This window comes from Chelon labrosus (genome assembly GCF_963514085.1).
Source record: "Chelon labrosus genome assembly, chromosome: 20".
NCBI lineage: Eukaryota > Metazoa > Chordata > Actinopteri > Mugiliformes > Mugilidae > Chelon > Chelon labrosus.
Genome location: NC_140353.1, coordinates 12,778,578 through 12,793,177, shown reverse-complemented (window position 1 = coordinate 12,793,177; position 14,600 = coordinate 12,778,578). Strand labels below are relative to the sequence as shown.

Here is a 14,600-nt window from a genome sequence, read left to right as displayed (position 1 = left end):
CGGGGTCAAGTGCAGGATGGAATTGCCACAGATTGTTTGGATTCAGCCTTGTGGTCAATCTTGTGACATTCTTTGCCACATACTGTTTTCTCTCTCCTCCAAAGACTCGAGAGCAGGAAGAGCTGGAAGAGTTGCTGCTGCTGGAGCAACAGGGCAATGAGCAGCGGAGACTGGAGGTGCTGCAGGAGGAGCAGAGGCAGCTACAGGCGAAGAAGAAGAACAAACAGGCTCTGCTGGATGAGCTGGTGAGATGCACACATATTGCACGTACATAGGATGAGTGATTCAGAAAGACCAGGAAAGAACAAATCACATTATGACAGATGTTCGGTGTTTGACACACATACTTCAACAGACACACACACACACACACACACTCAGCCTGAGGGTTCATGGCTGTGGGATCATTAAGAGCTTATTAACAGTCATTGTACTGCAGGCTGCATTGTTCTCTTTCTGTGATTCCAAAGCCTATTGGCTCCATTGTGTTGAGCTGCGGGCTTTGGAAGTTATTGTTCCTGCAGAGCGGGCTGCTGAAGGACCATCACAGATAGCAGGCTAAGCTGTGTGTTTGTTTGTTTAAGGCACAGGGCCTGTTGACTATAGGCAGATGAGATCAGCCCTCACCCCCCTGGGGGAACCCTCCTGAGCTTTGACATCTGTACGTCCCCGTTGCCAGAGAACTTGTCATTCTTGCACGTGCAGTGGCTTCTTTTCTAACAAAAGATTAAAATTACATACTCTGGATTCACGTTATTTGTTTGTAGTCGTATGTGTTTGTTTTGAGCATTGATTCCCAGGCTCTTTGTTAAATGAGAAACATGCAAACTATGTGTTGTCATTCAAGTAAAGCAAGTACAGTGCCTATCCAAAACCGGTGTGTGTTAAATCTTTCAGCTGTTGCAGTGAGACCTGAAGTTTTGGGAGACTTCAAATCATTTTTGTTATATTATTAAATGCTAAAAGAAACTCTCAAGACTGCCCCACCATTGCTGTCCACCCCTTCAAAACGTCCTACCTCTTCAGTGAATAATTTGTCCAAGCGTGTGTTCTTAGACCTCTGTGCTTGGCAACACTCCACTGAAGAAATTGAAACGTCCGACCTTGCATTTAATGGAGGTGAAGTCGGTGCTGTGCACTTGAAGCAGCGTCCCCTGCAGTGCCACAGTTTTGTTAATATGGCTTGCTTCAGTAATATGGCAGCTAGCCTGACAGCGCTGTGTGCCGATGGTTATCCAGCTGCGCAGAGATGCCTGGGTAACGCGTGCGTGTATCACACACGTGGGTTAACGTTCTCCTAAAATCTCTTTTGTCTTTCTAGGAGCAGTCGCGGCTTCCTGCCACCATCTTACTCGCTCAACACAAGGTTCGTGCTGCCCAGCTGGAGACGCAGATAGAGCAGCAGAAACAGGCAGTGAAGCCTACCAGCCTATTTTCAACTGGAATCCATATGGTAAGTTTAATACTCTAGGTATATTAGCTCTCAGACACCATTTTTATGGTAAAAGTGTTGAGTTATGATAGACTTAAAGATCTGGAAAACTTATAGTGGTGGGTATTCATAACAGCCTTTCACCATTGATGGGCTTTTCGTGCGTACCTCTCCCCTAAGGCTCCTTTTTTCATAGAATACATTTATCAGACTGGCCTTTGTGGTTTCATATGAAAGCAGTATGAGCAAATAGCTTGAAGAAACCGTATATACTATGCGGTACAATAAGCTGTTTACAGTAATCTCTTTCAGGTCATATACTTGTTTACCTCTGGCCATTAGTGATGAGGTGTATCTGCTAATTTAAACTTTACGTGGAGTGCTTGTTGACATTGGCGTAGTGATATCAATCAGGACCATCAAACAGAGGATGTTCCTGCGTCTGGTGCTTCTTCGGTGTGAGAACAGGCTCGCACCCCTTCAGTCATGTCATCACATTCCTCCGGGCCGTCGGTGGGTCTCACAGAGCGAGCATGTGGGCTCGGGGCTTTTGACGCTCTGAGTTTGCAGCTATGAGCACACCGTGTCTTGAGAGACCTTCCATTTGGCTCGCGTTCAGGTTTTCAGTCGTTTATTTTCATTTTACTGTGATGAGATAGGCTGTGTCATCATCCCCCACCCCCCTCCACAGCAGCCCTCATGAGGTATGGTTGTCTTCCCACAGTTCAGTGGTGCGTGGGAGAGATATCTGCTCTGTGCTCACCTAAACTCAAGCTAGGATCTACGTTTTGATTTACTCAGGTATAACAAACACGTCTCTGTTTTAAGAAATGGCTGCCTCATACACTGCCATTCAAAAAGGATTGGATTGATCTAGATGAATAACATAGTGCTCTGACTTTCTCCCTCTTGATATACAGTGTGAAGTCAAACTTGCTGATGGAGAAAGAAACGACACAATTATGTTGCTCTTGGCTTCTTCTGTGGCTGTTTTTCCCTTGCTTTTTTCCCCCCATTTCTCTTCATCTTCCCATCCCCACGCTCCTGTTGCTGGATCAGACCTCTCACCATGCATCTGCGCCGTCAGGCTGAGAGACTCGGCTCAGGGGAACGTGTGGGTTTGGATTTCCCTTCGCCTCAAGAGTCCATAAGAATGACTTCTGTTTGACTTGGTGGGCTTTCAGCACAGAGCGGTAGATTCCTGCAGATTGCTGGAATTCATTTATCCGCTTGGTTGTGGTCTCTTGCTCCAAGCAGGGTTTCAGTTTTTCTTCAGCAGAAATTACGGGAGGCAAATGTAAAAACACATTTTTAAAGCTGGCCCGTATTTGCGAGAGATTTCTTTATATCTTAACTAATTTCTGCCAATCTAATATAATATGATATTTCTATAATTTTTAGTCGTTTATGTAACCAAGCCAAATTGAACTTTTGATATTTTTGCCATTATAAACAGAATATTTTTTAGCTAATGTGTCTTGGTCCAACAAGCCGTAAAAACATTGCCTTGAGTGTCTTAAAGCCCCAGTATCTCTTGTGAAGTATTTTCACAAATAGGAAACCGTTTGATTGTAACAGTGATGGATGGACTTGGGGCTGATTTTCGACCTCTTGTTTTTTCATCTGGATGTTTTTGGTTATGCTTAAGTTCACCAGTCACAGCAGCAGAAATATGTGGTGCCCCTGAACATCCCTCCCAACTCTACCCCCTCCCGCTACAGCCACCACTTGCGTCACTGCATTTCGGCCAGCTGCTTCACCCTGGGCCAAGGTGAGCCGTCACTGGTGGCATGGCATTTCTGCATGTCTCTAAACAGTCCAATACATGGAATTTGAGGATGCCAGCTCTTCCTCAGCTTCCCGGCCATTCCAGACTTCATTTAAAGAGTGATCTAATGTCGTATCTAGTTGTGATATGTTTCTGCCGGGAACATGTAAGGGAACATCTCGGCCATCCTGGCACTGCTCTTTGCCAGGGCGAGTTTGTAAAGGGGACTCCAAGCCTGACCCTTCTATTTCTAGTTGTATGCTAACATTGCTGTTGTACTGATGCTTGAGGAAGTTAACCAATCCCTAGGGAAAGTAGTCTTAGTCCAGGTGTGATGTGGGGTGGGATGGGCCTGGTCTTGCCTCAGGAATGGTCTGGAATCACTCATTAATCCCTCACTTTGTAGGCTCTCTATTGAACGGACGACACGCATATCCGTATGCGGGTGCATGCACACAACACATAAATACCCCCTCCCCCCCTTACCCAGTCTGAGTAAACATCCTTTGAAGAATAAAGTGTCTTTTAAAATAGATGTGCGCTAATATCAAAAGAGACAGTCTGTGTGGGAGGGAGACTACTGTTCACTGTTTAAACAGGTTGCTTGTTGTTGTCTGACACATTAAACTAGCGTCAGTGCCAAGCATGATGACAAGAGTCGCCATGCTTGGCACCTGCTCTGAGCAAAACACCGACATGGGGTGATTATATTAATGATGTCTAGTTTAACCACATGCGTTACAAGGTCTTTTTTTAATCTGTTTAAACATGTTTGCCTTGTTCATCTCAGTAAAGTTAATATATTTTCTGATTTAAGACTGCGTGTGTGCTGTTGGGAATTGTCCTCAGCTGCTGTAGTGTCCCGTTTGAAAGCAGTTGACCGATGGGGAATCTCTTCACCTTGGGACAGCTTTCAGCGCCATCTTAAATGAAAGGTCCCAGCTTCCAGCACTGCTGGGCCCAGTCCACTCCTCGCAGGCGGCAGAGCAGCTGACATACCTGACGAGGCCAGCATGGGCACCTAATGAAAGCAGAAGGCAAACACACACATAAACAAAGAGCAACTCACATTCACAATCAGCCAAATGTGGGTGGAAAGTTTATCCCTAAACATAGATGTGTAGCTGTCTGAAATATCCTCGGGTTCTCTCTGGCTTTAGTCCATTCTGCACTTAGGCGGTGGAATTTGACTACCACAGAAAACACAAGTACATACACACACACACACACAAACAGACATGCTGTGAGCTTGTTTGCTCAGGCCTGTTTTACTTGGTAAAGTTGTCCTCTGCGGTGACCTCTGTTCAGTAGACATACTCGTCAACTCAGGACAAGCTTTGCTTTACTTTACTCTGGCAGACTGGCCTAACCTGTTTTGCCTGAGAGTTTTTTTGCTTTATACTCACCACAACCCCCACTCACTCTTCTTCAGTGCTCCCTTCATATGCATAATTTACACTGCTGAGACATATAGTAGCAGACACCAATAGATGTTACGTTGTTTATACTCACTTTTGCCATTTAAAGCATTTAAAAAAGCAAAACAGGTTTTATGTGAGAGAGTGCATAACCCTTGACCTTTGGCTTCTTCCTTTTTATTGGATTGCTGGCATGCGGCCTGATAGACGCAAGCGGCTTGGGGAGAGGGGGGTCACCTCAGGGGGTAAAGAGTAGCCTGAGGGCTGATTGGCACCGACACATGTGGGCATTCACACCTCTGCCCCTGCCCCTGGTTTGGCCCTGTTTTGGTTGGCCTCAACAACCCTTGCCCACGGGCAAGCCGGCCCAGCCCAGCGGAAAAAGGAGTTGTCAGCTTTAGGGGCTTTGCGCTGGGGCAGCTGCCACTGGTCAGGCAGTTATATTTAAACTTGTAAGGCAAGGGGAGGCAATGTGTGGCAAGCAGTTTTTACACTTGCTACTTGCGACTCAGTGAGCCAGTGAGCAGCCCAAAGCTCTTTATCCATACAGAAGCACTGGCAGTGCCAGGGCGGAAGGTGGAAGTGAGGGCTGAGGATGGGTTGGGGCTTGACTGGCCCCTAACTGGGCGTATTAGTTTTATCCCCTATACAATGCTGACCACTGTTCTCCTTTCCATTGGTCTCATTATCACTTTATGCATTAGTGAAGAGGGTCTCGCTGACTCTGAAGCCGTGGCTCCCTAAACTTTCGGGAACCAAGTGAGTGTTCTATATGTGGTTTGTTTGTCTTCGTGAAGGTGCTGATGGAGAGGTTAGTCTCTGCAACCTTGATGTGTCCTGCAGAGCTGCAAAGTCAGGGGAGAGATGGGGTGAGGGGGTGGTCCGGAGAGTGCTGATGATTGTGTTGTGCTCTGTGCGTGTATATGTGTAACATGGTTTTCCTTTGGCATTTTGGGCGGTGACCCACAATCTGTGCTGTTAACCAATCACGACTAACAGTATGAACACTGGATAAGACCTTCTCTGTGGCCAACCGATGTAAACGTTAAACGTTGAACACCTCTAAGCATTTAAATGATCGACAAATTTGCAATTTCTATTATAAAAACATTAAAAAAAAGTACAATTTTACAAGAACCAACAGATGAAAAGTAATCGGCAGGTAATAAAAAATACATAAAAATATCTGTAATAGTGAGTTTGATGTGAATTGATGTATCGTGTGAAGGAAATTGGTATAAAACCTAGGATCATCTATGGCACAGACCCAGCCATCTCTTGTTTTTAATGTAGATTTGGCACATGCCTTAGGGACAGACCTCTCAAACCTCCGAAGTAATGTGACTTTTATGAGACTCCTGTCCCATAAAACCTACATTAATGTCTGCCGTGTCACTCTGTCAGATGTGCTAACCCCGGTGCTTTCCCCGATGGTACTGTTTAAGATGGAGTAATGTCATGGTACATCACAAGCTGAATTAAACCCAAGAGGCGCAGAGCAGCTTGCCGAGCCAGCACAGCTGTCACATCCACCAACTGGAGGATAGGTACCTGTGACAGCTTAACTCGACCAGGTCAAGATTACCAAGTCACGATTAGTCTATCTGGACCTGAGGTACAGGCACAAATGAAGTAGGAATGCTCCCACTGGCGCGATGGTGATTTCCTCAAATCATCCTTCCCTGCGGTTTTATTAAGATTGATGGCCCCCAGAGTTTCATTTTAGTGCCACGGGGGTATTAAAAGAGTCTTAAATACTGGTTACACACACAAACTGGTAATACACACAATGTATAGGTGGTAGAACAGGCCTTCATGATGATAAAAGCAGATGTTTGTATTGGCTCTTTCAGCGGTGTTGTTCCAATGGCCCCTGGTCCCTCAGCCATTTCTGCTCTGCTGGGCCTGGCTGGGGGTCATCTCTCTCTCTCGCTCTCTCCTTCTGTTGCTTTCTTTCACTGGAGTATTTGGAAAACAACATTCATGTGCTGTAATTCACACAATCTTTTAATAGGACGTGATGAGTCCATGATTGAAAGTTTCAGTAGTATTATTAGGTGTGGTGGAGTTCTGAGAAGGCACAGCTCTGACAGCTTGTCCAGTAGTTTAGGTGTATACTACAGATAATTAATTTACATGTTTTTGTAGATATATTCAGAAGCACAAAGCCTGTTTTTTGCTCATACAGGCTATAAGCTGTGTTTGTCCGTGCTGATGTATCCATGCCAGTTTTGAAGGTGCCCTTGCAGAGGAATGCAACAGAAATGTCTCCAGACTAGGGGCCGGGTCTGTTCTGTCTGTCAGTTAAAAATCTGATTTACTGCACTTCAGCCATCTGCAACTCCCAATTTGCCTCTCTCTTTCTCTACCACTCTCTCTACCATTCTGGACTTCTGCATCTACATACACATTCGTCCCAGGGCATCTCTTTGACTGGCGCAGTAGGGAAGTTAAACGGTGCCGAAAGTCTCAAAAGAAGATGGATGGAGAGACTGAAGGAGTGGGAAAGTGAGGGAGAACGACTGGGACTGGGTTTGTTCGTCTGGGTTTCATTAGCCGGCGGTGGGGCTCCTCTGTGTTGGGTGACGGGATGGGACAGGATAACGGATCACTGGCACCTTAGGGTTAAAGGTTGAGTGAAAACCATAGAGACGTGTACAGTATGTCTAGTGTTTTTTGCTTTAAAAGAAACACCCAACAATCTCCTTGTAAGTGATGAAAATATGTTTAAATACTGGGAACGCAGATGTGGTCATTGGGTTAAAATAGACAACATTTGGTATAAGTCACAAAATGTGCGCACATGACGAAACTTATTGTCCCATACAGGTTGTTCCACTGACTGTATAATTGTCATCTTGAGCTTATGCAGCCAAGAGACATGTTGTGTTTTGACATTCAACTTTCATTATTTGCTCAGTGGAAAAACCCACTCTGTTGCTGCTAATGTGCTGCCACTGTCGCTTGGCCTGCTGCTTCCCCCACCTGCATGCATAAACCACTGTTGAATGCAACAGGTTTAGACTTGTTCCGTTAAGATAGTTGAAAGAAGTCCTTCTTGGAAATAGAATTGGGTGATATAGACAAAACTTGTAATGGAAAAATGTCCCAACAGAAAAGTTTTTTTTTTTTTTTTTTTTTTTAGCCAGTGTTAAATACCTGACAATCATGATTTGGTCAATTGATGCTAAAATAATCTAAAATACTGCCATTGATTTACAGAATCAACTGTTATGGCCTAATATGCACATAGTCTCTTGGGATAGACATTTTTATATATTTTCCATACTGTTCATATTTTCATTCTTCCCCTATTAGAAGGAGTAGACACTTACAAAATGTATTCTTTGACACATAGCACTACATACTGATGATATATAAGTGTGTAACTGTAAGTTTTTATTTTTTTCTGTGTGTGTCGCTGACCTGGCAGTGACAACAACATAATGTTGTGTTTGGCTAAGAAACTCTGCATCGATTGCCATCTCAGTGTGCATCTCTTTAGTGCTATTGCAACTTCCAGCTCAGATTTAATTCCCCGTGTGTGCGCTTGCATCGGCCAAAGCATGTGTGAGGGCGGGCAGTCTGAGGCCGCGGGGCACATGTTACTCGTTTAGTTTGGTTTTCATCAGCTCCCCTCTGTGTTCTGTTGTTTATTCTCCCCCCACTTCTTTTCTGTCTTTGCTTTCTCTCTTATCTTTTCATCTTCTCTTTGTCTCCCAGTTCCTCTGCTACTCTCTAAATTAGCCAGTGTTTGCTTAAGCATCATCTTTTTAATACTGGGTTTGTTTCATGACTCGAGCTCGTCTTCTGAGTCTCAGTACTTTTAATGCTGGAGAAAACATAGCGGTCTAACAGTGTGTGGAAATTCCCCTTTGAAGGCAGAGGCCCAAATCGAACAATTCTACAGTGTCCTCAAGAAGTCTCATATTTCTCCCACGACCAACATGGTCAAGAGCATTAGGAACTGGAGTAGCCCGACTGAAATCTCAGCTTTGAGTAATTATTGACTGGATGTTTTATAGAGCAGCTAGACTGCAGCTTTCAGTGCTTGACATTGCAGCTTTTATGACTGCAGGAGACTCGTCACCATAACAGTCAGAAGTTTAACAATCCCGAGTATTTGTCAGGGACATTCAGATTCATGCAAATTGGACAAACAATGTTGCGGCGAAACTGTGGAAGGAATATGCAAGCAGCAAATAATCACAGCTAAATCAAAAAATAAAGCACTTCATTCACACTACATTTATACATAAGCACCTGATTGGTCTTTTGGTGGTTTCATGGAAAAAGACCAATAACCAGTTTTGATCCAAAGTACACTTCCTTTATTCTGCTTCAGATTTCCATAAAGAATAGCTGCTTAGTTGCCAGCAGTACGTTAGTCTGACCACTAGAAACATGCTCAGTCATTGTCCTCTTTAAGTTTGTCCTCCAGACCAGCAGTGCCTGAGGAAAATGAGCGTGTTGTCAGACCAAAACTCCCATTTCCAAACCAGTCTATCAAGAACTGGCGGTTGTTAATGCCGCAGTTTGATTGACATTAAGCCCATTCTGGGATCGTTTTTTTACGTTTGTGTCACAGCCGCAGTTTCCAGTGTGACACGGCAGTGAAACAATGGCGATTGTTGTCCTTTGTTTATTGTTCTTTCTCTTGTGTTTTTCCTTTTAGCGTCAGAATGTGTCTCTGCAGCCCGTTCCCAAGATAGAAGAAGTTCTCTACCGATACAAACCCCTTCAAGTGGAAACCTATGGACCCCCAGTGCCTGAACTGGAGCAGCTTGGGAGACTCGGGTACAAATTTATTTACTCAACATTGTTTACACATAGACTGGGTCATTTTAAGTTCCTTCAAGACGTACAGTTACTATGACCTATCATTTATTACTCACCAAGTTGAAAGAAGGAAGAATAACATCCTACCAGTTCATTGCTCCTTATAAATTCTTTTGAAGTTTTCTGGAAAGAAATATCCACTTTCAGGCTGCAGGGATTTACATACAGATATGTTCTGTGATAATTAATATCAAAATCAAATTCATAAAATTCATTTGATTTCCAGTAGAACTTCCCTGACAGGTCCTCTCCATCTGAACCCAAGTATATATTAAGTAAAAATTTTAGCTGTAATAGTGTGAATGAATAATTTAAAAACTATATATATTGAATACTGATGAAACTTCTTATAACTGGTATCACGGTAAAAGAAAAAGGGTTAGGGTTAGGAAGGGTCCTTTTTAGGAAGTTATAGGTAACTAAAGGACAATAAAATAAAGTAATTATAATTCATTTATTTATATTGTGGAAAGGGCATGTTGTAGGTGAAGTGTTAGGGTGTTGCTGCAAATGTGGTCTGCTTGCGAAGCCTGATTCATTTCACTCGCCCCACCTCTGATTAACTGGGAGAGTGAAAGCAAAATGAGGGGGAGGGGGTCTAGGATAGAGAGAGGGAGTAACAACCATCACCCTGCCACAAGCCGCCACAGTGCATCTGCAGGAGCGTCCATTAACACACACAGGAAGTGCTTTCCCCGACGGCCCCTTTGGGCCAATCAATCCACGACGCCATTGGTCCAGTCCTCACCGAATGTAATCTATCCATCAGACAACCCAGCGCCCAGCCGTCTGCACTGCAACGGGCTGGCACTAAAGCCTGCCCACACGCTGAGAGCGGCCTGCTTTTATTGGGTGACAGAGGCAGGACGGGGTCGTATTGTTTTTCGGGGCGAGCTGATTAACTTTGAGCACTGCTTCACGCTGACAGTAACCTTCATTTGGCTGAGATGTGCATATTTGAACAGAATGTCAGCATGTTTAGGAAAAGAGATTTCTAGCTTTATTGTTCTTTATTCTTCAGATAAAAGTTACTATTGACTTTTGTCGCGCAATCACATTTACCTAATTACCTGGAAAAGCCCCTACTTAAGGTGAAACATTTCAGGAGAGTTTAAGCTGAATAACTGGTGCTTATTTACATTATGTATTCAGTGAAGTGCTGAGCTCCTGCTTCTTTTGGCCAGGCTAATCAATATGTAGATGAAACACATCTCACAATTTCTGCCGCATGCTGGAGCTCAGAGGAGGGAGGAAGGGGGGGGGGGGCCCAGTGTCAGCAGTTCAGGGGTCCAGGAGGACCGATGCTGGAGAGGAAGGACTCTGCCACAGAGATAAATGAGGCTCTGTTCAGTCAGGAACACCAATCCCTTTGGTGCAGGCTGCAGGCAGCGACACAGACTGGCCCGTTCAGACAAACCACAACTCCCAAGATGCAATGTGCTGTTAAGTAAAAGAAGGGAGTAGTGCTGACACTTCTGCACAGTTGGCAGTTTTTGATTCAGCTAAGTTTGAGGGTTTTTTTTTTTTGGATATACATAGACAATCAAGCTTCCTCATACACATGCACACACATAGTGTCATTTAAATCTGCTGTACATTTCATGTCATACACACTCATACCCACCCTTGTTTTGCAGCCCAAGCATTTTGGACGCAATGGAAGTTGTGTGATGTGGTAAATATTCACAAGTGTATGTGTGCAGAGGAGAGGGAATGCAGACAGGGTTGAGAGAGTGAAATAGTGAGTCCCCTGTGTGGAGCGTTGGACTATAGCTCCAGTCCTATGACCTGTGAAGGGAATATAGTTGAATGTGTGAGGAGATATGGATGTGCCTGAGTGTGGATGAGGTGGAAAGGCCTGTGAGTGGGCAGGCACTTATTTTAAAACATGGCTGTTTGTCTTGGTCAAGGCCCACGGTGACAGCAGCACCACTGGTGATTTGTCTTAGACACCAGCCATCAAGTGAGACTGGAGAGCTGAGCTCACACACCCCCTCCCTGGTGGCCGCCAGGCCTCCTGGGCTTGCCTCTTGCACAGGATGTCCAGTCAACACAGGACTGACTGGAGCCATGCTTTTCACGTCAACTTGCTCTTTTCTTCTGCACCACTCTCCCTCTCTCCCAGTCATGGAGTCTGTGTCTTTTTCGCCTTGTCCCTTTGCCCCCCAAAAAACCGCAGGAGTGCTGTGCAGCTGCCAGGAAAAAGAAAGGCCACACCTCTTTCACTGTCTCTCCCTCTCCGTCAGCTGTACCTGAATAAATATGGGCTGAGCTGAAGTCCTATATTAAATACAGATGCCCTAATACCGGCGCAGAGTAAAGGCTGCATGTTCAGGGGGCCTCCAAAAGTGTCCATTCAGCTTCCACCTCAGCAGCTATCACCACACACACACATATCCAAAGGCTCCTCCTCTGATGTGCATAGGTGCGTATGACTTGCCACAGAGGATGTGACCCCGACTGTGTGAGGTTTCTATAATGGCAGTATAGTGCTGTCCATCTCATTGATTGGCACATACCCAGACCTGTGCGTGAGCCGTAAGAATTATGAGGGAGACGGTGAATGTAACACTGCAGCCTGTACACTGCCATGGCTTTTTGCTTTTATGTTGAACAGTAAAAGCCTTTAATAAACAAAATCAAAGTAGAAGTAAATACTGCTTTCGAGACACAAACAGAAACATATGATGTTTACGTTGACGTGGCTGCGATATGAATCCCAGCACACCGCACACAGAGACCGAAGCAGTAGCTATTAAACTCCTCCCGCCTCGCGCTGACCGTGCGCCAGCTGATGGACATAACCTGGAAAGAAGTACATTTATCAAAGTACACTACACTTCAAAGCCAGTTTCTATACCCTTCATGAGCTTATAGAGACAAATGCTTGTATACTATAAGAAAAAAAAAAGTGCTCTATTTTTGTATGTAGATGAGCATCTGGATCTGAGTTTGTTCTCTACCAGAACACTTTTAAGCTCTGACTGTGTAGGCGATGAAAGACTGACTGGGAACTTGGACAGGGACAAATCATATGGGGGGAAAAATAGGGGAAAGAGAAATTGGCTGCGGAGCGTTGAAAAATTCAACTCAAACCTCAAGTGCTGACAATGAAAGCTCGCCAGAACAGTTGTTTGTGTTGGCACACGTTGCCCTGAAATTAGCCCATCTCTCTCTGACAGAGGTTGCTCAATGCGCTTCGCCAAATGCCAGTGTGTATAATATTTTGAAGTTTTGCCTCCTCCCCCGCTCGGCATGGCTTTCTATAATTGGTGGAAAAAGTGAGGTTTTCTGTTGAGAGTGCTTGTCAGGCATCCGTCTCTTGCCGGTGGGGTGAAGGGGAGCAGCTGAATGAACAGAGTGTTTAGTCTGGAGCTCCTCTCCTGGGGATGCACTTCTCTGCACAAGGATGTAGCCCTAGGAGCATTTTGTCTCACAACAACTAGTCGCTATCTGAAGGGCTGAACAGTAGTTTACGGTGACCTTCATTCATAAATACAACCAACCATTGACCCCATGACTTCATTTGGAGTGAATCAATGTTTTCATCAACATTTATACATGGACACAGAGAAGTAGTACATAAATCACTTGTGCACACACACGCATACACTCACTATGTTTAACATGTACTTAAAGGACGCCTGCTCACTGTTCTGGTTGTGAGCCAGAGGTTAATGGGTCTCTGAGTGATGCTCTCCTCCTGCTTTAGCTTTCCACGCTTCCCATGGCGTGTTTATTTGAATGGTGCGCGCATTTGATTGTTTGTTTGTTTGTGTGTTGGCTTATACTGCATGTTAAGTGCTTTGGTGGGAGGGAAACGTCCTGGATAGTCAGTGGTGCCATCACATCCCTCAGTTCCTGGCAGAGAGCTTCGCTAGCCTCTCCCTGCTGGGTTGGCCCGGCTCCAGATCTGAACTCTCCATCTTTCCAACTCTAGCCTCGCTGTCCAAGAGCACTGCCAGTGATCCTGGATTTGGCTCTGGGAGTTAACAGGACCACTAAACATGGTCCATAGAGTACTCTTGAATCCATTTCTGCCATCGCTAAATTGGAGCATATGAGGTTTAAATGGCATACAAATCATTCTTTCCTTCCCTTGCTTTCCCCTTTCACTTTGTGATGAGAATGCAAGTCAGCCATGATATTCCTCTTTTTCTCACATTATGCAAAAGACAGCTAGTCCAGAGGAATCTGTAGAACCCCGCCGTGAATTGCTTTTCCATGTAGCCCAGGTTCTCTGATGCCTGCAAGGCGCATATCCATCTGATGGGCCTGATGTGCCTGGAAGGGCCAGGGGGTTGGGTCAGAGGTCACTGACTGCAGGGGACCTGAGGTGCAGCACCAGGACGTTGGAGTGCAGAGACTGACAGGAGCAGAGTGATGGCACCTTGGAGAGACGGGTCTCGTATTCTGGACCACAAATAGCCGTGCACTCGTGCGCTCTCACACAAACGCGGCTTTGATGCTTAAGTTATGAGCTGAAGAATGAGGCGCCGGTTAGCGTGACCTTAGATGAACTCATTCTGGAGCCGTTGTCTTTGATCTTCTTTTACTACTGTTAGATAATGTCTCAAGGCACACACTTTTCTCTCATCCAGCCTATTAAAATATTCAGAAACATTGCCAGCTAGTATGATTTATAGAAAGTGGTTTATTTGCATCTTGCGTAACAATAGGATTTTCCCTCAGATACTTTGGGGTTGCCACCATAACCAAGACCTAAAGCTGAACTTGGTTTCTCAGATAACTGATATCCTCCATTCTTCCACACTACACACTGCACGTGCCACTGTCTTGTGTTACTAGATCCAGCATAGCAAGTAACTATAGACTTCAGTGCTGTGCTTCACTGACCATTTAAGTGCTTCCATAGCTGAGATGTGAAAGCTTGACTGGGGCACGCAGATTGAAACTTTGCATAGCCAAAAGAGAGCGCAAAAGTGTGGAGGCTTGAGGCTAGCTATTTGACTTGCAAACATGTCTGTGTCAACAGGATTCCCTCTTTATTCACAGCATATAGCCACCACCTTACTTTGATAGTTTCTTGCTCCGCAGATGCCCGCTCTCCTCGTTGCTAACTATATCAGAAACAGAGTGAAGAATGGCCACCGTCTGATTCTGCACCGGCCAACACCCAGAC

General features: G+C 45.0%; 1 protein-coding gene across 2 annotated transcripts in view; it reads left to right on the top strand.

The window, feature by feature from the left end:
• mnat1 (MNAT1 component of CDK activating kinase) overlaps nt 1-14,600 on the top strand; it is a 33,478-nt gene that overhangs the window by 12,336 nt on the left and 6,542 nt on the right. For both annotated transcript variants that reach the window (XM_084569084.1, XM_084569083.1), the window contains 3 exons: nt 105-245; nt 1,322-1,453; nt 9,294-9,415. In XM_084569084.1, the coding sequence (XP_084425210.1) occupies nt 105-245; nt 1,322-1,453; nt 9,294-9,415 (395 nt within the window). The remainder of the gene's footprint in view (nt 1-104; nt 246-1,321; nt 1,454-9,293; nt 9,416-14,600) is intronic.